Genomic DNA, 27,274 nt, shown 5'->3' with positions numbered 1-27,274 from the left:
TTTGCAGCAGATATTATTGAAAGCTACAACCTTCATTCCTGTTTGACAGCACCACAGGAAAAGGTTATTTGTCAGTAACACGGCAAACCGTCATGTTTCACCTCACTGTTTTCATTTTATCAGTTATCTGGATTTCTGCAGCCAGCTTGGGACTGTGAAAACATCATGGTCTTACAGGCGCCTGATACAGTAGCTAAAACATAAGCTCTCATGCAAACAAAACTTGCAGCTTAAAGAACAGCCAGAGTCAAAAAGGGTGCATGATTGTAATACAATATGCACCACAGCACTCATTTTTAAAACACCCACACAGTATTGATGTACTGTACTGAGCATTGCCTATGATCCTCATGATACAAGATTTATTTGACATTTATTTATAATATCCAGAAAAACTCCTACACAAAATAAACTGGAGAAAGGTGATATTTTATTGTTCATTACACAAACAGCAGATGAACTGCACACATTACACATAGGTATGATCCATAAAGTATTAAATTTTAAAAGTGAGGCTGACACAAACCGCCTCATCAATGCACGATTTGGCAGGAACAAGAAAATCTTAAATATAGACACGGTTCATCAGTGGTAGAAGCTGGAGTTTATTGCCCCTGTCCAAAATTATGACTCGGAAGCTATTGCGCAGCTATGTAAATCCCATCATCCACTGGTTTGGTTTTGTTGTCGAGGTATGTTCAAGACAGCAAAGAGCTAACTAAGCAGGTCTGGGAAAGACAAAGGACTTGAGAATCCCAGGCTCTTTCAGAGGACTTAAGAAAAGCCACAAGAAGGCTACAACCCCCTTCCCAAGACAATTAGATACTAATGCAATATCTGGGGCATGAAGCTAATTTTACTCCTGGGCTTGCTGGAAAGACGCTTTGCCTGAAACCTTGGAAGCTTCATGTAGAAGGGTGAAGGCAGGCTCTCACTCTGCAGGAAAAAAAAATCATTTGGTCCGAGACCCAGATAGAATTGAAAACGGCCAAATTTCAGACAGCTCTGTGAAAGGCATTAGCCGTGGGATGTGTGTCAGTGCACAGCGAGGAACAGTCCATTTCCTCAGGGGTCGCAGTGGGGCACTCTCTGCCTGCGCCCTTCCATTCCGCCCTCCGAGAGCACTTCAGTATGCCCATAACTGATTAAACAGGCCGGGGATACAGCCTGGTGAGGCTCCTGTTACCGTAAGGAAGCAGCAGATGAATTGTATTTTGCACCAAAAAAAAAAGTGCAAATCGATACCATTTTGGACTCTGATCAAAGCTGAAGCCTAAATCGATTTGACACTTGCAGAATTACACAGAAAATAAAACCCAATGACCAAAACTCCAGAGGGGGGGAAGAGAGAATAAAAAGATCCCTCACCTGATTCATATTACAAACAACATAAAATAATAAAGTCAAAATCTTTTTTATTCCCTGCCAAATAATAAAATGAGAGAGAAACAGATGGTGACCTGAGACTAGGGAGTGGGGTGTGAGGGGGCAAGGAGAGTCAAATGAAAAGAAATTCTTTTGTTTTCTGGCTGTAACTGCTGCCACAAATGCAGATGCAATTAATCACATCTGAATTGTTTCAGACAGAGCTGTAATATGAGGCAGAAAGTAGATCATATTCCTGTTATATAATTTAACCAGTCCAAGATTAAAATGGATCTGAATACATTGTCTTTTCCAAGTGGATGTATGCACCTCAAATATGTGTACAGTGTGCTATTTATAAAAGCCAAATATCAGCAGGTGATGACATTTATCGGCTGAGCTGACTATATTTTTTTTGAGGCAAAGTCCGTTTTGAATATTGACAAACTCAACAGCATGTCGTTATCTGGGATCAATATGAAGATGAAGAGTAAACAATAAAGTGGAGTTAAACAAAGGGAGATGGGGCGTCTTGTGGCACGTACAGTTTTTCGTCATTAATAAGAAGGAGCACGACTATATTTTTAGAAAGTGAGAAAAGTGAACAGAACTCTTAACACACAACTATTTAGGGCGGAGCACTGGCTCTGTGGCTCAGGATCTGCGCCTGTGGCTGGAAGGTTGCCGGTTCAAATCTCATGGGCGGCAGAGAAACCCTACTCCGTCGGGCCCCTGAGCAAGGCCCTGAACCCTCGCTGCTCCAGGGGCGCCGCATAAATGACTGACCCTGTGCTCTGACCCCAAGCTTCTCTCCCTGTCTGTGTGTCTCATGGAGAGCAAGCTGGGGTCTGCGAAAAGACAAATTCCTAATGCAAGAAATTGTATATGGCCAATAAAGCGATCTTAACTTATCTTATTTTTCTGGACTGTTCTACAGCATATACCACTGAAGGAAGTTTGACATGGGGTGAAAGCAGAGACAAATACTGTAGTTTTTGCACTTCTAATTTTTAAAGAAGATGGCATCTTGTTGATAAAGAAAGTAAACTGTCTTCGTGAGGACTAAACTGTCCTGGTGAGGACTTCACAACACCCTTTTTGCAGGAGTTACTATGTTTGTGACAACACAGTTAAGTGCAGCCTTAAAAACTGTAGTTTTTATAAACCATCTGAAGAGACATACTGTATATGATCTAGAACTTGAGAGTTTCAGCAATATCCTACCAAACTCTGGTTTATGGGTGAATCTTTGTGGCCCCAGGAAGCACCAGAGGTTCACACGCTCTGAGCCCTTGAGCGGTCTCACTGCACACTAGATTCCACAATTGCAAAATCAGTTCTTTTGTCATACTGTGTTTATTATACGTTACTTGGAGTTTCATGGTTTTCCATCTTGTTGTTCTTTTGATCCATTTTAACACTGACCCCAAGGAGAACGTGTACACTATAGATATAAACATCCTGTACGGGCAGAAGATTATGATGATGGGTGTTTAATTCGAGTGACTACAAAGAGACTCAGACGGATTTGTCTGCAGCGTTTCTGACACGTTGATAGTTTCTTGGAGGGGTCTATGTTCACGGCTGCCCTTCTGAATGTTCCACCTGCTCTTTAAGAACCGGCAACGAGGCTGCATCCCCGGTAGACTGCTTCTACTTGATTTACTCCTGTGGCTGCTCAACTTCTCCAGGATTAAGCACACTAATTGATCAACCTAATACTATTTCAAAATGCAAACACTAATTGGAGAGAACCAGATTAACACAGAAAGACAAAGTTACAGTTTTATTCGTGCTATTAAAAGCTTAATTCAGAGACATGAGATTTTAGATACCTAAAATTGTACTCTAATTACTACTTTGCAAGTACTCCTTATTCAGGAACAAAGACTCTGCCATGGGTTAAAATGAATTGTTTCCCTTTCCTTTGGTTTTCCTGTGAGCCTAATTTTGTCAAAGGACAGCTTGCCAAAACACTCATCAATGTAATAGCAGAGAAGGTCACAGGCTGAGAGACGGCCCATTCATGTACTTACAATTCTGTGCTGTTAAACCATACAGTCGTATATCTTGGTCACACAGATATTTTTATTACCGATGTCTGAGAAAAGGGTCTGTTCATCTGGTGATGGGAAAACGCAGTGCCAAATGATACTAATGAAAGTTAGGACATGCTAAAGTTTCAGGTCAACTTCATTAATCATTAACCTTCAGGTAAAGAAAGGAAATGTGTGTTCTCTTATACTCAGAATGTACAATAGGCTGGTTGGAGGCTTCTTCACTATACTTGATTAATTTCCAAATACAGCAGCTAATCATCTGTAATAATCAAATTAAAATGATAACACCTAAGGAACACGAACACATGGCTACTTAAATTGGAAGAAGATATGGTTTTTCATGCAGAAATCACTACAGAATAATTTCCCCTTCTACAGGATATATGTTTCAATCATGCTTTAAATTTAATGTGGATTCTTATTACTATTATGGTTTCTGGAACATAAAACATCTTCTACAGAGACTATAAGCATTCTATGAAACATATTGTATATACAACCATCTGGAATGTGGGATGTGTCTGTAGGCGAGCTGTGGTAGGCACTGTGGTGTACAGAGTTGATGTGCTACACCTCATTCTTATTTTACTCCAGTTGTCAAATGCAGGACTGCACTACTCTGTAACACTGTCAGGTGACGCAGTGAAGACTTAAACCTCCCGACCCCGTGTGCATATACAAACAAACCCAACTGTAAAATAAAAATAAATTATAATTATCAGGCAAAACTAAAAAATACAGCTTAAAAATACTAAACTTTTTCTTTGAGATCCTGAAACAATTAATTAAAAATGCAAAAGCGCACTGAGAATGTTGGCTTATCTTGATCACATCATGAATGTAAAAAAGATTTTTAAATTTAGTTTGGCTTCTGAGAAAGTGGTGTGTGGTGAGATTTAATTTTTACAAACACTGTAGCTGTGTGTGAAAGACAAATAGGTACTATGGTGAAATATCAAAATTATAAGTTTAATAACCTGTTAGTGCTGATCATATAATAGCAAATAATAACTGGTCGAAACAATGTGCATAAACCACTTTCCCCACATTAACAGCACTACGACAGTGGACTGGTAACAAAATTTGTACCCACCATTCCAAATGAGCCTAACAGTGCATTACAAACTTTAACACAACATTTAATCCTGTACTACTAAATACATATCTAAATATATCCTGTATATCCTAGCCTTTTGTTTGCCTTTTAATTGAATCCCCACATTGTGTTATAGATGTAAATGATGAGACAATATAAATAACTTAGTCTTTTGCATAAGTATCTTCCAGCTGTTTCCCATTTTGTATTTATAGTTCACATTTTTACTACCTGCAGGAAAAACCCTGCTCTTATCTACACTAAACGTCAACTGCCACCTGTTTGCCCAGATGTGAATGATCAAAATCTTTTCGAATTTCATATCCTTTTTCTTTCATGTTTGTTCATCTCCTAAATTGGTATGATCTTCAAACACGACTAGTTTAGTCGCTTTCATTTACTTTTGAATATCAGAAAGGTTAGCACTGTTTACAGTTCACAAATTGATTGCCTGAATCAGAATCAAAATTTGTAGGGATGTACAGTAAGAAGTCACAGAACAGTTCAGTGAAGGTTTGAAAAGTTTACACTTGGGGACACAGGGGCATCTCGCAGATGGGAGGGGTGTGAAACACACTCCAAAATGTTCTTAGCCTTCTTTAGAACCCTCTGTTTATAGAGGACATTTAAGTTGATTTTTTAGGGTATCTTAGGAAGCATTTTAAAACATTTTTGAAAAGTGTTAGTTTTGTCTATCTTAAAGAAGCTAACTCTGAAGAAAAGGCATATGTGGGCTTTTTTTATAAATGGCGTACAACATTTGGAACAAATGCTGTGATGTGTCTATTGACAAAAAAAAACAATGGGCCATTAGCTTTATGGGTCAATTTACATCATAAAAACACCTCTCATGCTATTTCACACCATGCAGCTTTTTGCCAACTGCTGGTGATGTTTTGAGCAGGGGCAGGGAAATGAGTGCAAACGCTCTTTCCTCAAACTGCTGGGTGATTCCTCAACTGCAGTACATTTTCTAACGTGGAAACTTCAAAACAGTATTTTTAAAGAAGTCTTCTGTTTTGTGATTACATTATTTTAAATATATAGAAAAGCACTTAGTGCAGGTTAAAGGGAAAACCTGTTTGTGCCATTTGCTACTATCATAAAAAACAATATGTCTTGTCAAGTCTGTCACAGATATACAGTACTGAACCACACACTTAAAATCTGTTAAATATGGAATCGGAAAAAAAACAAATTTGGGACTATCCTTTTTTCACATACTGTAAGTCACATTAAAAAATAATCAATTTGAGGAAATGACATTATATTCCTCTTTCGTGTGTAACACAAACCAAACAAAATAGATGTATTTAAAATACTGTTTATTTTCTATATGTATACAGTATATTTATAAGTAACACATCTGACATCAGAGTAACAGTTGAGAACAGTAATTACTTTAAATTAATTAAAATGAATAACAGTGTGGCTCTGGAGAAAGCTGAGAGAACAAGAATGATTGGGAAACAATCCAGGTCCCTCCCAGCCTTGGTGGTTTATAAGTACTTATCTTGTTCGTATGTCATAGATAACTTATGACTGAACAAAAAAAATGTCGTTTATTGTTTTTAATTCGAACCTTGCAAGCGTTCACGGGAAATGTAGTTAAAAAGAGCGAGTAAAGACTTTCCAAAAATAACCCCAGCCAGCTGATCGCATTACAGAATTTGATGCAGGAAATGTTTATGAAGAAGGTGGAATAATGTTTTGTACATTATTTTTTATTTTCAGCTTCCATTACCATAATATGAAATATATTTATAATCATCAATTAATATTGTTAAAAACATTTGGAGAATGTTATTATATTTTGTTCTGTTTTGTTTTTATTTTCAGCTACTAAACCCTCAAGTTTCCTAATTCCATATCAAGTTGATTTAAAGACGTTTACTTCCATCACATGAATGTTACAGTACTGCTCTTTGAAGTACCACACATAGTGGTCAAATACAAGAGCTTTCAATCTAATGAATCCAGGCTCCATTCATGGCGCTTAATCCCCCTTTTCAGAAAAAAAAACTATACAGCCAAGTTACATTTTAAGACAGTAGCCAGGCTGTGTATTTTCTATGATATATATATATTCACATATATGATATAAAATGTTACATTTTCAAGGAATATAATTGTTAGACTAAGAAAAACAAATTTAAAAGCAGCTACCATTTCAGTAGCATCTAGTGCAATACAAGTGACACCTATCCATCCACTTTGAGCAGTGAAGGGCTGAATTCGGCATGCTGAACAGAACTATTGTATACTGCGGTGTGCTTTTTCCTGGCTTGAATTTTTACATGCAGTTCAGATGGCCACTCATACTGCTAATATTGCTCAGAGACTTCACAGCAACCACAAAAAATATATATTGTACCACTAATATTTAAAAAGTAAATACATACATGGATATATTAAAGTAACACTGTTTTTTCATCAAAGGGATTCAATTACTGTAATATATGCTTGTTAGCACATGCACTTTACTTTCACAAATACTAGGCCATTAAATTAAAAGACCTTGAGGTGAAGCGAACATTTTGTCATACGCTCTGAAACATAAAAAGTACAGCACTTTTTTTGAGAGACTATAGAAGGTTAAGTGCATCCAAGCATGAAGAAGAGACACGGAAAATGTCTGATGTCTGCCCTCGCACACAGTAAGAAACATTCTTCCAATGGCCTGGATTGATACTCAACTAGAACACCTTGTATGAATTTCGCCATTCAGCCAAAGGAAACTTATATCGAGACAGCCGGATTCCTTGATAAGGGTCAATGAGAACAACAGAAACATAGATGCTATATTAATGTATGTGGAAGCCTAAGGCCTGGATATGATAGGTAATTACACTATTTTAATGCACCCTTGTGGAGCAATTGTGTTAACCTATGGCACTGGCTGCAAACTGCAAAACAGAACCAAAATCAAGAACCAAATTGAAGTTATCACAGACCAGATCCTCCCACGAGATAGTCAAATGTGTTTGTACCTTGTCACACATACAGTAGTAAATACTTCCAGAAACAACTCGTAGCTACAACTTCAGAATCTAAACCACTCAGCATGCCACACTGGCAAAGCTGATTTTCACATTTTGTTTAGGTTTGTCTTCATTTGAAAAATCAGTGCCTGTTGTTGGTAAGTCAATGAGACAGGCAAAATATATTTTACATAAAATATCTTGTTTTGTAATTGCTATTCATTTTTCCTGCAAATTCTGATTCATACTAACATTATTTTAAATTTCAGATTCCCAAACTCACACATTTCAAGTTAAAATGTCAATACATTATTATTATTATTATTAAATTATTAAACAATGAAATCATGGGAATTTCAGAGACATTTGATTAATGACAACATTTTTGGACAACAAATGTTGTTGTTAATGTAATATAGTTGCCTTACATTTTATTTGTTGTTTACGCACATAAATGAAGAGCACTACTGTGATTCTGCACTTCACACACAGTTCAGAATCACTCTAAAATACTGAATGGTGTGTTTTTTTCTTCAGCAAAATATGGTTCAGTTTAAAAATTAAAGTAAGAATGTTGCACTAGCAGATCACCTAACACTTTCAGGATATTAACACATTTTGTAAAACCACAGTTTTTGTGCAGTGAGAATCTAAATATATATAATTGGCTACTGAAAAACAAACATAGTGTATGTTGAAGGATTTTAAAGAAAGGGGGGAACCTTTAATTTATAGAGGAAAAAAGTAAATTATTTGAAAGATACAGCTGTTTATTTGTCAGATTAATGTGCTTAAGCCTTAACTTTCAAAAAAGAACATCAGGTTGCCAAGTCTGTAAATTTCTGTCACTGCATTTGCTAATTATACGAGTATTATTTTAGTGTGCCAGCATAGCTCTATCCAAAGCTTTTGAGCTGCGTTTTAAGCCAAACATGCTATTTAGGCTGAATATCTAATTGCATGAAAAAGCAGATTGTGTTTGGCTCCTATTTTGCAATATGAACTCCTTACGTCAACATGCTGGTTGTGTATTTGCTCATGTGATAAAAAGCTTGTCCTGATTATTTTGGCTTGTAGCACGGAGCAATTTTTAATGCAGGTAATGTGATACACTAATACATTAATGCTCTATTTACCCTGCAGCAAGGTAAAAGGAAAAGTGATCCTTTATTATTTTCACCGTTATTTTTTTGTTCTCGAATGACTTGCCTGCACGAAAAATTCTTAAATTGGAAGACAGCCAGAAAGGGCTGATGCTTAAGCAACCAAGACTGAGCAGTGCCCGCGTGTGTTTCAATCTCGGCTGGCCACAGTAAATGTTATTGGAATTTTTGTGCTGTAAAATTGCTGCTTTCATGCCCACTGCATCTGACAATAGCAATCCTTAGTCAAGTATGAGGGTGGGAGGCTGACGTGCCTACAAGTCGGATATGTGCATCCTGTTAAAATGGGGTTAGTACTTGACTGACTTCTTAATAGGGTAATTGACAATGAGATCCATGTCAGCACTGCAGTCAGACACAGGGAGAAGCCAACTTTACACAGAAGCCCCTTTACCATATCTAACGGACTAAAAAAGACACTTCCCTTAAAGCATAATTTATCTACCTTATCTACCTGGAAAGGCAAATACATCATTATACGAAGTTCTAATTATATTGTACAATTTAACAGATTAATGGACTCATTCATTAGTCACTTCCAGTTCAGGCCTAATTCTGGTCTTGAACACCTGTCCATCTTACTCTATGCCCTTAGGCACAACTTAACTTGCCCTTCATTCTGAAATTCTCTTCGCATTTATAGGCAATTAAGAATGATTGATTAGAACTGAGAATGAGTGATTTCCTGATAATAGATGAAAGGAAGAAATGGATTATTTGTACTTATGATTTTTTTCTGAAACATTTACAGCAATTTTAACGGTACATCAGAGGAGGCCTTTTAAATTTCAGCCTTTCCAGATATATATATATATTTATATTTTATTTTGCTGATAAAGAGATAACTGATAAGAGCTGATAAACTTATGGACTCCTTTCATCTTCCAAATAAGGCCCATATAAATGTAAAGGACATTCAAAGAATAATACGTCTCGCATCGTAATTTGTCATGTCTAAAAACATACCCCCTGTGAAGAATCTTATATGAAACTGCTGGCTTTTGTCTGTAACATTTCTAATTTATGTAGACAGTTAACAAAAAGCTGCTGGCAAATTAACCAAAGAACAATACAGAGAGCTGAGCTGACAGGGCTAAAAGACTGTGTTTAAATAATACATTCACCAAATAGCTTTCTGTGCATAAACAGAAAACCCCTGTATTTTGAAGTTCCACATTTTAATATTTATAAAGGTGCCAGGTTAATAGTAACAGTAACTATATGATTTCACACAAATTCAAGGAATCACTTGAAGAAATTGCTGAGTGAAAGCGAGTACATCTTGGTTTAAATTACAGCAGCGACGGATGTAGTAAATCAAACTTGAAAATCACTTTGGAATTTTTTGGTTATAGGAGTGAAAGCAATTTGAAAAAAAAAACAGCATTTGAGTTAATTTCCAGGCAGTAAATCGGACACTGACTAATGCCAAGGAGGCTAAGGCAGCATTGAAGAAAGTAAAATAAAATACAATTCCTTTTCAGATTTTATTCAAGCTGAATTCACACGTCTGCAGCTCTATGGCCAGACTCATTAAGTTTTCACTTCTGCAATGCACATGAAAGGATCATGTACCGTAATAATTATTCCTATTTAATTCTTCAAGAGGTAGAGCAGTCTGTGGATATACAGTATATTGCAAAATATAGTAATTTACTCTGCATTTCAATAGAACACTTTATAAATCCCTTGGCTTTGTGCAACAGCATGGGAAACGTCAAATGTTACAGCACTACAATATGAAGTAGTATATCAACAGTACTAGCATAATTTAAGAAATAGGGGTCCCAAATGGCAAACCTGCTTCAGTGCAATACTACTCAAAAACAGGTTACATACTGTATTTAACCAGGGTACATTATGTGTGTGCAGCCAATAGTCAAGCATTCATACGGACGTATATAGAGTCTATATACATATAAAAGTTTGTATTAGTTAAAAAATCTGCCAGCAGATGACTGGGCTTCATGGCTTCATGGGTGAAACCAGAGTGATTGCATTGTGTAGTGCTCCTGCTCATTTCTGAATGAAATCTTTCAGAACGGTTGGGCATTACATTTACAGCCGATCAGTTTCAGGACATCAGAGCAGGCTTGCTTACAGCTTAGCAGGAAATAAGTTGTATCTGTCATCCTGATAAGCAATGAGATATGTGTATTATGACAAAAATGGACAGCATTAAAGATCCTCTCATTTCTCTGAGTGCGGCCGATAGAAACTCAGACAGATGTAAATCTAATGATCAGGTTAAATAATAGGTAGTTTCACATCAAAGATAGTCTCAGACAGGCTAAAAGGCATTATTAAAAGCTTTCCAAATACTGTATTAACATTTCCAATTCATAAGAGCACGTAAAGATATTCTGAAAGGATTTTGATGTTGAATTAATGGTTCTCATCTCTTAACAGTGTGCGATAATCAGCCTTTCTTAAAATTTGATATACTTTTGCATATAGTATAAATCTACAGCTATTGCAGATAATAAGGAGAACAGGGTTATGGCTTTTATGAATGTTTACATGAGGTCTGACATGGACGGAGGGGTGACCGCCGCATATTTCCAATGAAACAATGTTTAGTGCAAACATCAGCACTGAGTAATAGTAATTGCTTGAGAACACTTCTATATTAGTACTGATTAAATAAGCATATAAAGTAATCAGAATGAAACAAAAATGTAATTAGTTTCCACTGTTGAAAAGATTTTTAAGGAACGTCTTGTCTTTTATTTTTAAATCTTTAGGGCTTTCATCACTCTAAATCTCCCTTCCCTCTATGAAACTTTTACTGGGTACAGCGCAGGTTTCATAGGAACTCTGTCACTTAGCAGGGATAAGCATCTGCATTCCATCCAGATGACACTGATTTAGGCAGACTGCAAATCTCTACCACCATTGCACAAGGAGAGTAATTGCTCATTTGGGTTCCACTGCTATATATATGTATTCATCACCGCTGAAATTAAAGAGTTGCCAAATGCACTTTTATGGGTCAAGTTACCAGAAGAGAGGCTGTAGCCTTTGAGGTATTTTAAGCTTGTACTTTTATTAGTTTGCATTTGGTTTCTGCATAGATTCTCTTATTTTATGTTAGATGTTATCCTTTTTGTTGGTGGCTTTAAAGCTCAGTAGCAGAAGTTTTAAGGCAACTGGGCTGTAGTCAACACATTTCACATTTCAACTCCAAACAAATCCACAAAGCTGTTGTCATGAAAGCTGCAATCGTTTTTTTTTTTGGTTCCAGGTGCACCGATATTTTATGTTACAAACATGACATAGATAAATCTGCTATGCTGATTTGTCATTAACAGAGATGATCCACAGCCAGTAGCATGTGTGTGACCTTCTCCAGACGCAATACCAGCTGCACACCTGCAGCATATGCTTTGCACCAGGTTGCAGATGATCCCATTCCTCTCATAGAGCAGGGACAAGCCAGTGTCCATTTGTTGGTCTCTGATCCCTACATGCAACATGTCACCAAAGCTCATTCTCATGTGGCAATTCAGCAGCTGTTGCACGAGCAGCACGAGGACGTGTGCTGTCCTGCTGGAATGTCATGTGTGGATGAGCAGAGCAGCAGGTGAAGTCCCAGGGCGTGTTAATGCAGGGCCATGCTTTCAGCTTCTCATCGTTCTCTCCATCTTCTCCTGGCCAGACCATCACACTGGTACCTCCCCATGCTGTACTTCTGCAGTACACTCACTGACACTCTCCAACACAAGACCTTGATTTGTCATTACAGTGGACTTGACTCTACAGCTGGTGCTGGTGAGTAAACCTGAGGTGTTGCTGTCTTGACAAGCGGACCACATTACATTTCCTGTCTTTTCCCATCTTGATTTTCACGAGGCTTGACATGCAACAGGCTAAATCACTCCATCATCTATGCCCAATCAACTGTCTCGCTAATGAAGTGATTTAGATCTTATGTCACAGCCAAAATCACTTGAGTGTGTCAAGGACTGATTAAATAATCAAATCAAAATGATGCCAATAACATTTAAGCCAACATCCAATATCTACATACTTATCCTAAAAAAACAAAATGGATAAACAGAATGATGGTTTTCTTTTTATGCTCTGTATACTGTATAATGTCATAGATTCCCAGAATACTAAGGATACTGTTAAATTATTATTTACTGCATGACATTATATTTTATAAATTCCCATTTGTAATTTCCACGATGACACTGACTTTGTTTAACTTTAGGAATGAGTCAAATATGCAGACACAGTACAACTTGATCAATGTGATCTTATTAGACTTTAAGTGGCATAATGATTTTAATGATGTGAACGGAGGAGGATGTAATCCATTCTTACCATTACTTGGAATACAGACAGGAACTGAGCCAGCCTGTATTACTGGTAAATACAAACTGGCAGTGTATTCTTCATCCGTGTCAGAATCATGAACTGGTTGGGTGGTGTCATTACTTAGCAACGGCCTCTGGTTGTCATGGAGATTGGGTGATGGAGGTTGGGAATGTGAATGCTCAATGACTGATGGACTGGATAAGGAGGATGGCATGGGAGAACCTAAAGGAAAAAAAAATAAAATAAAACAAAGTTCAAAATAAAGGAAACAAAAGAAAATTTAAGCCACTCTCACACACAAAATCAACTATAAAAGGCAACCCTTTAACTTTTCGTAGAATTTCACATCACTGCTAATTTTTGGCATCCATGATTTAAAATACTAAGGCTGTACAGTTGTTTTTTTTTTATTTCTGAGTTCATGTTTTTTAAACATGTTCGTTTTTTTTTTTAGTTATCAAAAATAAAATAAACAAGGCATAACCAATCACTTATTAGACGGTTTCCCTACCACTTATTATTTAAAAACAATTCCTGAAACAGTACTCCGAAAAAATCAATTAAGCAACCTGGGACGTAACACTAAAAACATCACATTGATTTATTATCTCAGCTTATTTCCACAATTTAAATCAAGCATAATGTCACCTGCCAACCGGGAGTTTTCAAGTGAGATTCTAACAACTACCCGTTTACTATTTATGGATACACTTCCAAGAGATCTTCTGACGGGGAGGGGGAGACACCCTTTTCAGGGACTTTAAAAACGTGTACTTGCAGGGGATGTTATGGAAAGACAGAAGTGTTCCTACTTGGCCCTACACATGGCTAATTTAAATACCAGCTCCTAACATCCATTCATTTTCGCCGCTGTCGCGGAGGAAAGGTGTGAGCAGGGAAAATCGCAGCTCTACTCAATGGAGACTGCCCCTGAGCAGGAGCGACTTGGGTCTCTTGTTTGAAAATAAAACACGCGTGGAAGCTCCACAAATCGCTAAACGGTTTCTGCCCCCCTTCCCCCACCCAAAAAAACAAAAAACAATTCAGACGAATTACGTGGCAAAGCTTCTCTCCGGCAGGCTGAACTAAATGAGGAGGAGAAACAAAAAGAGCTTTGTGCTCTCAGCCAGGTATGAAACAGCTACCGCAGCACACAAATAGCATCTTGTAATTGGAAATCTGAGAGATTCAATTACGGCATTATTCCAAAATTATTCGAAATGACAAATCGCCATCAATCACGTTACGTCAATCGTGAGAAAATCGGAGTCTTCTACTACATTATTTTGGATGCATTACAAAAAATAATAAAAAGGTTTAAAAGAAAAGGAAGACATCCCAACAAATAAAAAAAAAGATCCCTGTTAAGTACAGTATATTTTTTTGTATTTGGACTCCTTAAAACCCTGCTGCACCAATATTTAAAACATTTTATGAACACTGAGGTTATTTTGCGTTATAGACAGCACATGTTCTATGTGAAGCACAAATGTGATTGTACAACACACTCTAGCTGAAACAAAGTTCATTAGTTTATCTAATAAATTGATTTATTAGTTTTCACTGCAGGTTTGGTTAACTAGTCAAGCACTGGATATAAATTAGGGTGGATATGGGCTAATGCTTGGTAAACTTTAATACTGTAACAAAGATAGTGGAGTATCTGACTGCTTTTTTTCTAAAGTTGGAGGAGTTCATTTACTACGTTGAACTGCAGTAGTTATTCTATTTAATTAGCGATGATACACTTTGATTTGATGTTCAAGCACTAAAATATAACCAAAATCAAATTTAAAATAATATTTTATTACATGTAGTTAGGTCTGCTTATGCAGGAAATCTTACAACTTCAGTTATTAAGTGTTTGATTTGTAATTAAAAATACCAAAGAAGAATATCCCAGGACCACAAAGATAACATAACATAACAGGGCCTTTCACATTAGACAACTAACAAACTTTCTCAATCTAAATACAGTATACAGATGTGTTTTTTACCACTGTGTTTTCTATGAAGAACGTCAGACTTGCCATTTCACCCTTTCAGAGGTTTCCATGGTTTTGATAAAAGACGAGACTTCAGGAAATACATTCTTAATCTTTCAGCTACTGCACTTAAACCAAGCCACAGCTCTTTCAAAAGCACAGTAACAAGGAACATAAATCTCAGAATCATTTTTATTACAGCACAGACTGTTTTGTGCCTTTTACCTATATATGTCTGTTCTAGTAAACAAATTATAATCTTTGGTTACATCACACACACACCCATTTTGCATCACCTGGCCCAGCTCTGCTTAGTTAAAATCAACTCGGAAAAATCTCCACAACTGTGCCTTAGCTCAGCTTATTTGTACCAGTGACTGCTGTCCCAAGATACAACAATTAACTTACATAATTCATTATTGTTGGTAAGGATAAAACTGCCTCAAGAAAAAAAAGGCAGCTCTATTTTAATTAATTCAAGTTTTATTATTTACAGAGGAGTGAGCTTTCACTGTATTGATGAGAAGAAAATGAAACAGAGTAAGGCTTAAAGAATACAGTTAATCTCCATTACTTGCAAACAATGTGGGAAAATAATGATATTTAACTGTTTCAGGACCATAGTTCTCCAAAACAGATCATTTATACACAGAAAACATTAAGCACCATGGATATTTTGATAGTGTTTTGGGCTTATCATAGACCTCCCTAAGCAGATTAAGGTCTCAAGCAGGATGCTCTGTAAACATTGAGCCACCAGAGATGAAAACATTCCAGCTAGTTTGTAATGCAATGCCTAAAGAGAAGATACATAAATCAAGCTGCCAAGGTTACTAATTATTATTAGCAGTTAACATAGCTAATACTTTTATCCAAATTGCCTTACATCTGCAGGTGTTTATACAGCTAAATATCTTACTGGTGCAATAAGGGTGATGTAGTCTGCACTAGGGTGCAAAACTACCTGTCTCGCCTGGGATTTCAACCGGCAACCTTCCAGTGAGTGCACAATCTTAAAGTAAATCTAAAAGTATGTATGGATGTACTGTAGCTGATGTAAATATCTGTACAACCATCTTTGTCAATAAATACACAGTCTAACAAATCCACTGGTGCTAACTTCTAACCACTTACGGTTTTAGCCAATAGCACTTCTGAGTTTTGATTTAAAAAAATAAAATAAAGGTAGTGACCCTGTCCTTAATGACTTGCTGAGAGCTATCGATTGTTCTGGGACTAGGTGAAATTTGTAGATCCAAAAGAAAAACACAATACAATTTTAAATATGGTTCTTGGCATTTGCTGTCAGAAGACGTAAAAGAAAATCTTTAGCCTGTCGTGAAGATTTCAATGCAATTTACTGAAAGCTAACTGTCCATTATGATTCTCAGCAGTGTATTTATTTTGACTCTATGTGTTCCAAGATGACGGTTCTTTCCCTACATAGGTTCACAGGTACCGAATGGCTTTAAATGGCTTCCCCACTGCTACATTACCCTGTATTGCATACTTGAGCACTGTAGGACCGTTTTAAGAGTGGAACCCGAGGGCACTGGTTGATACAAGAGTGGAGAAGCATTTAATAATTGTTCTGAGCTGGCAAAGGTTTTCCAGAGGGGCATACAGAGGCAGATGACTAGAATGGGGAACGCTGGCATTAGGGGAGCATGTGCAGTATAATCTGGCATTCCCAGGTTTTTTCTTCTCCAAGGCTGCGGTCTCTGTTCCCGAGTGCATGCTCGCTGTGGGGCCGCTTGCATCCCGCCGGCTAACGAAGACAGTTGAGGGTGGATGAGAAATAAAGGAAAGGGATCAAAAGATATTGACCCGCTTGGCGGCTGAAATATGTTCAGGCAGTTATAGTTTTAAAGAGCGGGGTATGTGTTGGGCTCCAGCTGTTCGACCAAATGGATTATGAGATTCAATTAAAACAGCTGCCATGCTCTTCAGCTGGTGAAATGCAATCACAACAACTCGGAAAATGAATTATTTACTTCACAGTGGACTCCTGCACAATAAGTTTTACAATGAACCATAAACTGCGTTTAAAGCTAATCCCTGCTTGCTGAATTCCAGACAGCCAAAAGCAGCCTCGCAGCCCTCACAGACACACGAGCAAACCCACCCAAGAAGAAAACACTTGCCTTTTGCTATAACTGCACTCTACTGCAAAGCTGTGGTAATGGCACACAGTTGTAACCCAGCTCTTCTTTCAGCTCATCCTGGTTTTTTTTATCCTAACTGCACAATCATTTTGTCTGGTAGACCCCCTGCTCACTCCCCAACCTGTTTGAACTGGCCTTGGTATTTATCTCTCTGCTGGATACTACAGGCTTGTACAGTCATCCCGTGGTGACAGTTATCACTTAATTAAAACTCTCCATGCAAATGTAACTGGAGCATGTAGCTCTATGAATTGATAGAAAAAAAAGAAATACACAAAAAGGCCGAGTGGTGTAGATGCCCAAGCAACCACAGAACAACACACCAGGCAGGACAATGGGCAGTTATGAATGTTATATTTCAATATGAATGGATACAAAACAAACCCATATGAAAGCAGCTCTCTACAACTGATGAGCTCATTAGAATTGGCTAATGAAAGCTTTATCGTCAAATGAAAAGCGAACTAGACCCAATAGGTCTTACAGTGGAGTGGATACTGGGTACATTACAAATCTTGAATGCTTCTTATCCTAATGGCCTGTGAAGTTGTCAAAATCTGTCCCCTCTGTCTGTTTGAAGGCCTATCTCGCATTTTTCAACTTATAAACATGTTCCAGTTACCGTTCAAAGCCACACCACATCATCCTTGTGAATTTTACTTGCTCAAGAGCTGAAACAGTTTGTGTGCTCCCGGAAAAAAAAAAAAAAAAGATCGTTTTTGCAGATTTTTCTCCTGCGTTACAGCATGAAGAAAAGGTCAGCTGTCCTATAAAGTTGACAACCTTTTGACATTTCTCTCATGTCTGATCACTTTAATGTCTATTACTTCCCACACAGGTGGTTTAATTTAGGTCTACAGCCAAACTGACCGGAATGGACATTGACACTGGAGAGTTATCGAAGCACGGTGGGCTGGTAGGAAACAGATGGGCTTGTATGCTCTCCCCATGTTTGCGTGGGTTGCATCCTGGTTGTCTGGTTTCCTCCCACAATCCAAAGACATACTGTACAGGTAGGCCAACTGTCTTCTGGGAACACTGGCCCTGTGCATGCCCCCTGATGGACTGGTGGGTAGGGTACCTCCTAGCTTGTGCTTGCTGCTAGCTGGGATAGGGATAAAGTGTTTAGGAAACAGGTGGATGGATGGATTTATCCAAGCAAATATCGCTTGGTACTGCATGCTTCAATACATAACACATTCAAAACACTCCTCGCTTGCAGAGTATGGAATATTCTCCATGATGTGAAAAGGGTTTTGTGCTACACTGAGTTAAAAGAAATCCAGGGACATGTACTACACTGTAACCATACACGTTACCAGTGAAGGAAGAAAAGATATGGAAATGATTTTGTGCTGCTGAAAGCATTTTACTCAATCGTAAACAAGAACTGTTTATATGCAAACCAATAACAACAACTGTTTCAGTTCTAACATAAGCAGTTCTGCTTTCCCTTGTCTGTAAATAGCTCCATCACCTCTGTTTGTTCAATCCAACCAGGATTTTATGACAGGTCATAAAAAAAAACTCAGCTGGAAACTGTCACCTAACCACTGTTGCCCCTCCAAAAATAAATAAGTTACAGGGAAATCAATGCAGAGATTTCTGTTAGCAAGAAATATTAAATAAGAGATAAGTAACTGACTGGATGTGATGTATCTTATGTTTTAACAACAATAAAATAATTCAGAATAGTATGAGGCAGCATGCAACCCCCTAATGTTCAGGCTTTGTACTGAAAAATAAAGCAATAAAAACAGTAAAAAAGATTAATTAGAAAAAAGGAAGACTGTGCCACATTTTTACAATATTATAAAATGACCACTTTCCCATTATCTGAAGCATTCACCAGCTATTAAATCCACCATATTAACTTGAGACACTGGGTCAAGCATTACTGAAATTCTGATATAGGTGCTTGTGCCTTCTATCTCTGCAGTCGAAGTGCGAGGCATTCTGTGGGATGTCAGAGCCATGCAAATACAGTATTAAAATACGTTTAATGCACCTTTGGTATTCAGACTTTTCAAAACAGTCACTGCACCAAGCAGAATCACACATCTACAGAGCCGTGCAGTAACAGAACTGCATAAACGAAACAGAAATCCACAAGAGGAAAAATATATTAGGAAGAAGTCCAAACAAGAATACATTTTGTTATGGAAATTTGAGAGTGGAAGCGCAAAGCACAAGCCAAGACACAACATAACAAGAGTACAATTTCATTCTAAACTATTTAATTAATTTTACTTAAAGCATGCGGACATTTTCCAAAATGCAAATTGTATAATGTTGAGTTTCTAATGGCAATGTGAAGAAAGCCTTTAAAAAAAAAAAAACAGGGAACTGCGGGGGAAAAGGTGAACGTTTTAATTGTATTTCTCTCCGCAATGAAAAACTATTTCCATTCTGCTCCTTAATGTCCCAGAGCATCCAAAAGAAAGTTTCCACATCACCTTTGTCATTCTTTACTCAGCATTCATCAGTGCACACATTTTGCCCTAAAGCAGGCCAGAGCTCTCACACACATAAAACACATCTCCTCCTGAAAGCAGCCCAATCCCCCCTTTCATGAAAACCGGCTGCAGACCATTACAGATGTAAAGTCATTTCTCTCTGCTGGGATGCACATAAAGCTTAGGCAGTGCTATAGCTGGGGTGAGTAAAGGAAACAAACAGCCACCTCTTGAAGCAGCCATGCAAAGATCACTCTTGAAAATGAATAAGGCTTCATCTGAAAGCTAATATTTACAGCCAGTCGCCAGCGGGACTCTGGGACTCCAGCTGTACAGTCACCTGGCTGTGACTGTGGCGCAGCGCGTACCTAGCGTAACTTCAGATATCCTACCTGTCTGCATCTCCCACCATAAACTTGCGTCTCAGAATGCCAAAGCTGGGACGCCACGTCCCCGCCAGGCGAAAGCACTGTCACAGCTCATTAGTAAAAGATTCCTGCTCGGCTCTTTCCTCGACGAGCAAAAAAAAGAGCAGCCGCCCGAAAAAAAAAAACTGCTGAGCGCTCAGGAGTTTCTCTTGAGATCTGGGTGCAAAAGCTGGCGGGCCTAAGCCTCACTGGCACTGAGGGACCGGCAGGGATAGAGAGGCAGATGAATGAGGCCCAGACAGGGAGACCAGGGAGTTCTGGCTGAGATCCCCAGGGAAGGCCAGTGCTTCTGATAGAAGTCCCATCTCTCTGCACTGGGGAGCCCAGCAGGCCTAATGCTGCTTCTCACTGTCCGCTGCTTGTAAACTCTGCTGGATCAGTGAAGGAGACCTTCTTCCCTCTTGCCTGCATTACATTCAGAGGATGACAGGGTTCTAGCTAAGGCCTTTGATAGTTACAGACTGCACCCTCTTGGGTTCTTTCAAGCAGGTATGAAAAATTAATAAAGTTTAGTGTCTTGACATATAGAGCCAACAAAAGGAAAGGAAATCCCAGAGGTACACATTTAAAGGTCTATACAATACTTTGCAAAAGTATTCAGACCCTTGGACAGTATCCAAATTTTGTTGCTTTTAAAGCTTGCAATCACAATCACTTTGAAAAAAAAAGCCATTAACAACCGATACCAAACTAGATAATAAATGTGAAATAAAAATGAACGACTGCATAAGTATTCAAACCGTTTGCTGAGGCAAGCCTAAATACTGGCGCACATTATTGCTGTACCTTTCAAAGAGTCACACAGTTGGCTGAGTGGCTTTTGTCTGTGTGCAATAACAGTGGTACACATGATTTCGGAATAAATACTCCTATCTCTGTAAAATCTCTCAGGTAGTCAGGTAGTTAATTTCAAGCAAAGATTCAACCATAAAGAACAAGAAGCTTTCAAAATAACTGAGTGATAATGCTGTAAAAGGGCACGGTTCAGGAGAAGGGTGTGAGAACTTTTGAAAGCAGCCTAATATCTCTTTGAGCATGGTGAAGTGGAAGACACTCGGAAACTGTCCAGATCAGGCTGTCCTTCCAAACTGAGCTGGCAGGCAAGGTGGAAACTGGTTACTGATGCTACCATGAGGCCAACTACAACTTGGAAAGAGTTACACAGGTTAGAGGCTGAAGTAGGAGAAAATGTCCACTGTTCAACAATATTCCTGTCATCCATCCAAACCCCTTTTGTTGGAACTGAAACCCATCTCAAGACCCACATTGGTTTTGCAACAATGCATTTAAGTGATACTGAAAACCACAGGAAGGGTCTTAATACTTTTGCAAAGCACTGCCTATGTGATCAATCTGTGGGATGTATTTACCACGTTTCTAAGCACCATACTTCATAATACCTGAGAAAAGGATTCTGCTTTACAGCTTGTGAAATTTAACTTGTAAAATTAATTTTATTGTATTCTCATATTGACAATGTTTTCTTCTTTGCCATCCAATAATTCTACTTTAGGCTTTAGAAACTAAAGCATCAACTGGCATGTTAAAAAGTACAGCAGAATCTGTTACTTCTAACTTCATACTCTTTCCCCCCATTCACTACCTCTAGAAATATAAGCTCCTTGCCACACATAACGGATCCATAGTATTTTTACCACCTAAGTACTTTTTAGAGAACTATTGAAAGGACTACAGCTCCTATTGCTCTTGTTTTACTGAAGTCTTTCATTTGCTGTTGCCCCTGCAGGCAATACCAGGACTGCAGTTTTACACTGTCCATTGGGAAGACCAATATACTGTAGATACCGGGGAAGCAACAACACATTAAAGATTAACACAAGGTATACAGGTAGAGCCACACTGATAAACAAGTCGTGATATTTACAGACAACATTTTACAGAGTGATTTGTCAATGCTGCTAAAATCAGATTTTTAAAATACAGGATTTGGAAACAACTACCAAAAAAATGTCAGAGTTTGAATTGCTCACTGTAATCTTAATACCAACAAAACAAAAATTGTATTCTCCATCAAGAGAATGGTCATGTATAGAAGTGTATACCTGTCTTCTTAAATGAAAGCTTACAAATTAAGTTTCTAGAGAAACAACAAAGGGCTTCTGTCCCGCTGCCCTCAAAATGCCAAACCTGTAAGCTTGCTACTGTACATCAACCTCTCAAATAGGGTGGAAATGAATGGATACTTTCTCTGCTTAACGTTATAGTGAATTGAGTTTCTCTGGATAGTCTGGCAGGTGTCCCCTAGACTTCTGCCAGGGGCTGGCCTACATCTGCCCATTTGTGGAATGGGTTCCAATTAAGAAGGCAGAAAAAAGCCAATTTCCTGACACATACAAGCAAGATTTAGTTATACTCTAAACACGCAGAGGCACACTGGCTTATGCATAGGTAGTGTGCTTACAGGTGAAATAACCGTGTTGACTTGAGGGAAAGGGGTAAACCAAGAGGTAATGATACTGACGATCATGACAATAATGATAATAAAACACTGAAAGACAAATGAAGACACGCCTTCAGGATTCCATTCTTGTTTGCACAGCACCTACTGTACAGTAGGTACACAGAGGATTTAAAAACAAATCAAATGCTATTAAATGTCATCAAATGGGCTAACGCTGTTGCTATTCAGTGCTCCAATCGGGTTCCAGGTTTTTCGGTGGAAAAAAGCTCTGATCATGATATGTAAACTTAAAATTGTAAGTTTGTTGCACAAAGGATTGTGCAGCAAGATTGGTACAGGCAATAATATGGCTCCCTTCAAGAAATGGCAGGATGGGATCTCTGAATCAATAAGCTACAGAAAAAAACAAGCCTGAATGACTCCTCTATGTGAGAAAACATTCTTACGTTTTTACGCTTTCTTTATAAGCAAGAGAACCGTCATGGCGTCTGGGAAACACCCATCAAGAAATGATGGAAAGACAAAAATGGAAGCGGACATGCGAGGCCATTTTCAAATCCTTCCTCGATGCCGACTGCACAGAATTTCAGGTCCTGCGCGCGTTCAGTGCCTCCTTTTTGGGTTATGTGGGACTCTAAAAGTTGGCGATTCTCCTCATGCGTCATGGAGGCACTGGGACAGAAAAACTTCACATTCTAATGGCTCCTTCATTTGTTCTACTTCTTATCAGGGATACAGTATCTCTGCCGATCATTGCTGAAGCAGAACGGCTCATTCTCCACAATTACTGGCAGCTCGCTCGCAGTCGGGCAGCTTTCAATCAAGCTGATAGCAACCAGGCGATCTCCATTACTCAAGCGGGGCACGGCTGCATCTTCCATTGTGCGTGCATTAATTAAAAAAACATCTGTTTTTTGGAATATTTATTCCGTTTCTTCATCAGGGTTTTTTGGAACTTTTAACCCCATCCAAGAACCAAAAGCGGAGCTCTTGGTATTTTTAGGAAATCACAAGACATGAAATCATAACATTGCTTGTCATTTATAATTAAAATTTTTACATTTCCTATTTACATTGAATAAATATGACATGTATCGTCTATTTCACGTTTCTGTACAAGACCAACACTGTTCTTTCCTACCTTTTCCACTCTCACGAAGACAGATAACCAAAACACAATTTTTTTTGTCTTCAGACCATCTCTTTCCTTATTAATTCTGAAGCCACGTCGCCTTCATCCCCTTACCGCTGTCCATTATTATTTCAAAGATTCATATTCTCTGCACTCCTACAGTGCCTGTGTTCATTTATGTCTGCTTCAATATTTAACAATTAAACAATTAATGTAAAAGATTAAACCTTTTGGTAATGGGTTTTACTGAATACTGCATGGTGCGATTTTACTGCGGACTGTTTTTTGGCGGGTAGCAGAGGAGTGACAAAGAGCAGTAGTGTGGCGACAGCTTTTTAACGTTTGTGGTTCACAGATGCACAAGTGCTTTTGTTTGCTTCTGAGATAGTTTCCATCCTCAGTCCTGTGTCCCTTTCCAACATCTCAAGCTCAAACGACAGCGTCAAATTCCAAAGAATAAGAAGCAGCAGAAATGACTTCCCATCGCCAGCAGTAACAATGCTGCACAAGTGCTGAGTGCAATTTAACAGGCAGATTAAAAGTCCTTCACATTAATTTGTCTTTGTTTGTTTATTTTAATTCATGGCCCTTAATTAGCACGTGTACTATTATAAGCAGTTCATTCTCCCCAGCCTCTTCCTGTTTAGCAAATGGTAACAGCAGGAGGCAACAAAAAAAACAACTCCTGCTTCATGCATGCATGTTTTCATTTACTCAGCTGCAAGCTTAGAACTGCTTCAGAGGACGAGACCTTCCTACAGTAGAAACGACGGAGAAAAAAAAGTCTCCATTAGCAAAGATTTCACTGGACAAAAGAAAGGATTAGGCACTGTGCAGTAAATGTGAACACTTGAAGACATCATGTAAAATGGTATTAATCAATAAAAAAACAACAGCAGACAAGCACCAACAATTATGAAAACAGGCCAAAAGCTTCTGCCAGCCAAAATCACAACATATTCCACAGCCCCCGCACAGTGTTTTTAGAAAAAAGGAAAATAACAACACAGCAACATTACAGGATAGTTTCACCCACGGATACTTTGTTCATCACCAGCAACCTGCTGGCATAATTAACTGGGGGGAATCCAGCCACATTATTCAAGGTAAAGTATGTGGCACTCCAGCCTTTACAATGCACTTACTGTAACTGCGTGGACCTTCGGCAAACTAGGTCACAGCAGCATGTAATATAACCAGGTCCGTGCAAGAGCACAGAGGGGCAGGCCCCCTTGGGCAGGGGCAGTGCCCTCTCCTGCCCTCACCTGCACACCTGCCGCTTTCTGCTCCAGCTAAGCTCGCAGTTATACAATTGAACCCATTCTCGACTTCATAAAAGGTTTAATTTGAGCCCCTGGGGGGGCGGGTACAGCTCCTAAATGTCTTGAAGGCCCCCTGTTAACTACTGCACTATTTGCAGAGTGAGTGAAATCAAATCTCGAAACCCGCGTGTACAAAAAAAAAATTATTGCAGAAATTCCAACCAAGCAACCCCGTCAGTTCATTTAAGGCCTCGGAAAGATAATTACGTTCGGCTGGAATGAAGACAGCAGCAGGCATCTGGGTCCAGAAGACCAGGGCCTGATGCCTCTCAGCTAGGCCCGAGCCCAGACATCACAACATTGCACTTCCATTCCAGTTCTGTGAGCCGACCTGAGATCACAAACTGAGCTCTTTCAGGATTTCAAGCTGTTCCCTTTTTAGAATTCTGCATTTCTGACTTCAAAAGGCTTTTACACTGACCAACTATTCTGTGGAACAGAAAAGGCAGGACAGGGTTAAGGTAATTAATAAACTCGCATGAAACCCAATGGGCTCAGGAGCTGGGCAAAGAGAGAGATGGAATTTACTGGATAATGTAACCTCAATGAGAAAAACGATAGGAAATTAGCTCCACAGATATCAAGTTCCTTCAACAGCTCGGGCACTGATGCTGTTCAGCTACAGAAACGAACCCAGCTTCCCTCCAGTGCAATTGTTTTCTCAGGGGGCACCAAAGTCTTGTATCCCAGCTGGCAGAGCAGTTGAACAGCAATCAGAAAACCAGATTGAATTTGTTCACATGCGTCGATAAATATTGAATTGGGATATCTAGTTTTAAACAACAACCAAATTCCTGCTGAGGCAATGCAGTTGGCGATTCAAACAATAAAATGTAGGTTGATATCATTTGTGACATACTGTGAGCCCACAAGTGACAGAACAAACAAATGACCACCAGGCAAACATTTAACAATCACATTGTGTAGCATCTGTACACATTTCCTTATTTACTGAACTGAGGCAAATTTAAAAATGTAGACACACATACTGTACACAGATAAATGTATATAACGGAATATCCAGGAACTACCCATTAAGCTATGACTATACCTATAGTAAGTTATAACTATACACCTCAACATTTTTATTCATTATCAACACCAGTTGAACAAATGACTATCAGTAATATTTTTAAATCATACGAATGGAACAGCGCAAGTGTCTCTTTCCTTAAACAGTATTCCTTATAATATATACAGTATGTACAGTATATACTGTAGTAGCAATACATAGCAACAGAACAGTATGTTTGCACTTTTCTCAAAACTACAGAATGTACAGTATCTGATGTACCAAAATGTTGTTAATCTTTTTTTATGGTCTCTTCTGCATTTTGTGCAAGTTTGAATGATACTATACACTGTCTTCTCTAGTCATTGTCCTTACCCACATGCACCTCACCAGAATTCCAGAATGGTTTTCAACAATTGTGAATGCATGTAACATACCAAGATTTTACAACAGCGATTGTTAATCAATGTTACATAGAATAAGCACACACAGTAATGCACAGCCACCACCTGACCGTCAGACAGAAAATATTTCATTATATGTTACACGTGCTATTTCACCTCATTTTATTGCATTTAGTGGTGTACAGTCACACCTCAACCTCAGAGATTACGGCCCGTGCAGATTCTCAGACATGTTTAACAAATGTGTGGGGAAAAAAACTGTCCTATTTGCATGCTAAATTATTCTGAAAAGATCACAGCTATGAGATAAAGATGTTTGGAACAGAAATCAATTCCAGTATTTGATGACTTCAGGAGGAAAATGAATGACCCCCTTACCCTTAACGGATTAGTGTCACTTATAGGCTACAGAACATCCCATAATGCTGACAATACCTCTGCCAAGGGTGTCGCTTTTCACATAAGTGCCTTAAAACCCCCTTTTTTAGGGGAAATAATATTGTAAAAGGACTTCATACGTTATATTTTGAGAGGATTTTGACAATCCTATTTCATGAGCCACAAAGCTGCACTTTATTTTTTTTAAGTGTGTTTTGGCTGTGCCAGTACCACACAGTTGCATTTTAAAAAATATTCTACAATGAATAATGATTAATAAACTATTGTTACATGACAATTATTCACACAATAAGAAAACAAATATGCCTGTGAATTTAACACCGCCACCACAATCATATTTTTCATAACAGATGTCACATATTTACACAGGAAAAAAGTCAGTGGCACTACTGCCACTCAGCACTCTGCATGAAAATAAACATTAATTTACAAATTAGAAGTGCATCTAACATTTAATAAAGGCTGTTTCTTTGTATTCAATGGAAAGAAAGCCATGTCAACAAATTAGCTTTATTATTATATTATTTTACTTTTTAACTTTTCTGTAATGTTTTAATAATT

The 27,274-nt window shown here is 38.4% G+C and overlaps 1 protein-coding gene across 23 annotated transcripts in view; it reads right to left on the bottom strand.

The window, feature by feature from the left end:
- The window catches only part of LOC102698543 (teneurin-3), a 285,608-nt gene that overhangs the window by 109,367 nt on the left and 148,967 nt on the right, over positions 1-27,274 (bottom strand). For 17 of the 23 annotated variants that reach the window (XM_069192922.1, XM_069192926.1, XM_015345614.2 and 14 more), the window contains one exon: positions 12,995-13,210. The exons of the other annotated variants lie outside the window; for them this stretch is intronic. In XM_069192922.1, the coding sequence (XP_069049023.1) occupies positions 12,995-13,210 (216 nt within the window). The remainder of the gene's footprint in view (positions 1-12,994; positions 13,211-27,274) is intronic. 23 annotated transcript variants of the gene reach the window in all.

The sequence above is a fragment of the Lepisosteus oculatus genome, chromosome 1 (assembly GCF_040954835.1).
Source record: "Lepisosteus oculatus isolate fLepOcu1 chromosome 1, fLepOcu1.hap2, whole genome shotgun sequence".
Lineage (NCBI taxonomy): Eukaryota > Metazoa > Chordata > Actinopteri > Semionotiformes > Lepisosteidae > Lepisosteus > Lepisosteus oculatus.
Note: the sequence above shows the minus strand (reverse complement) of the source record. Positions and strands in the feature narration are given on the sequence as shown.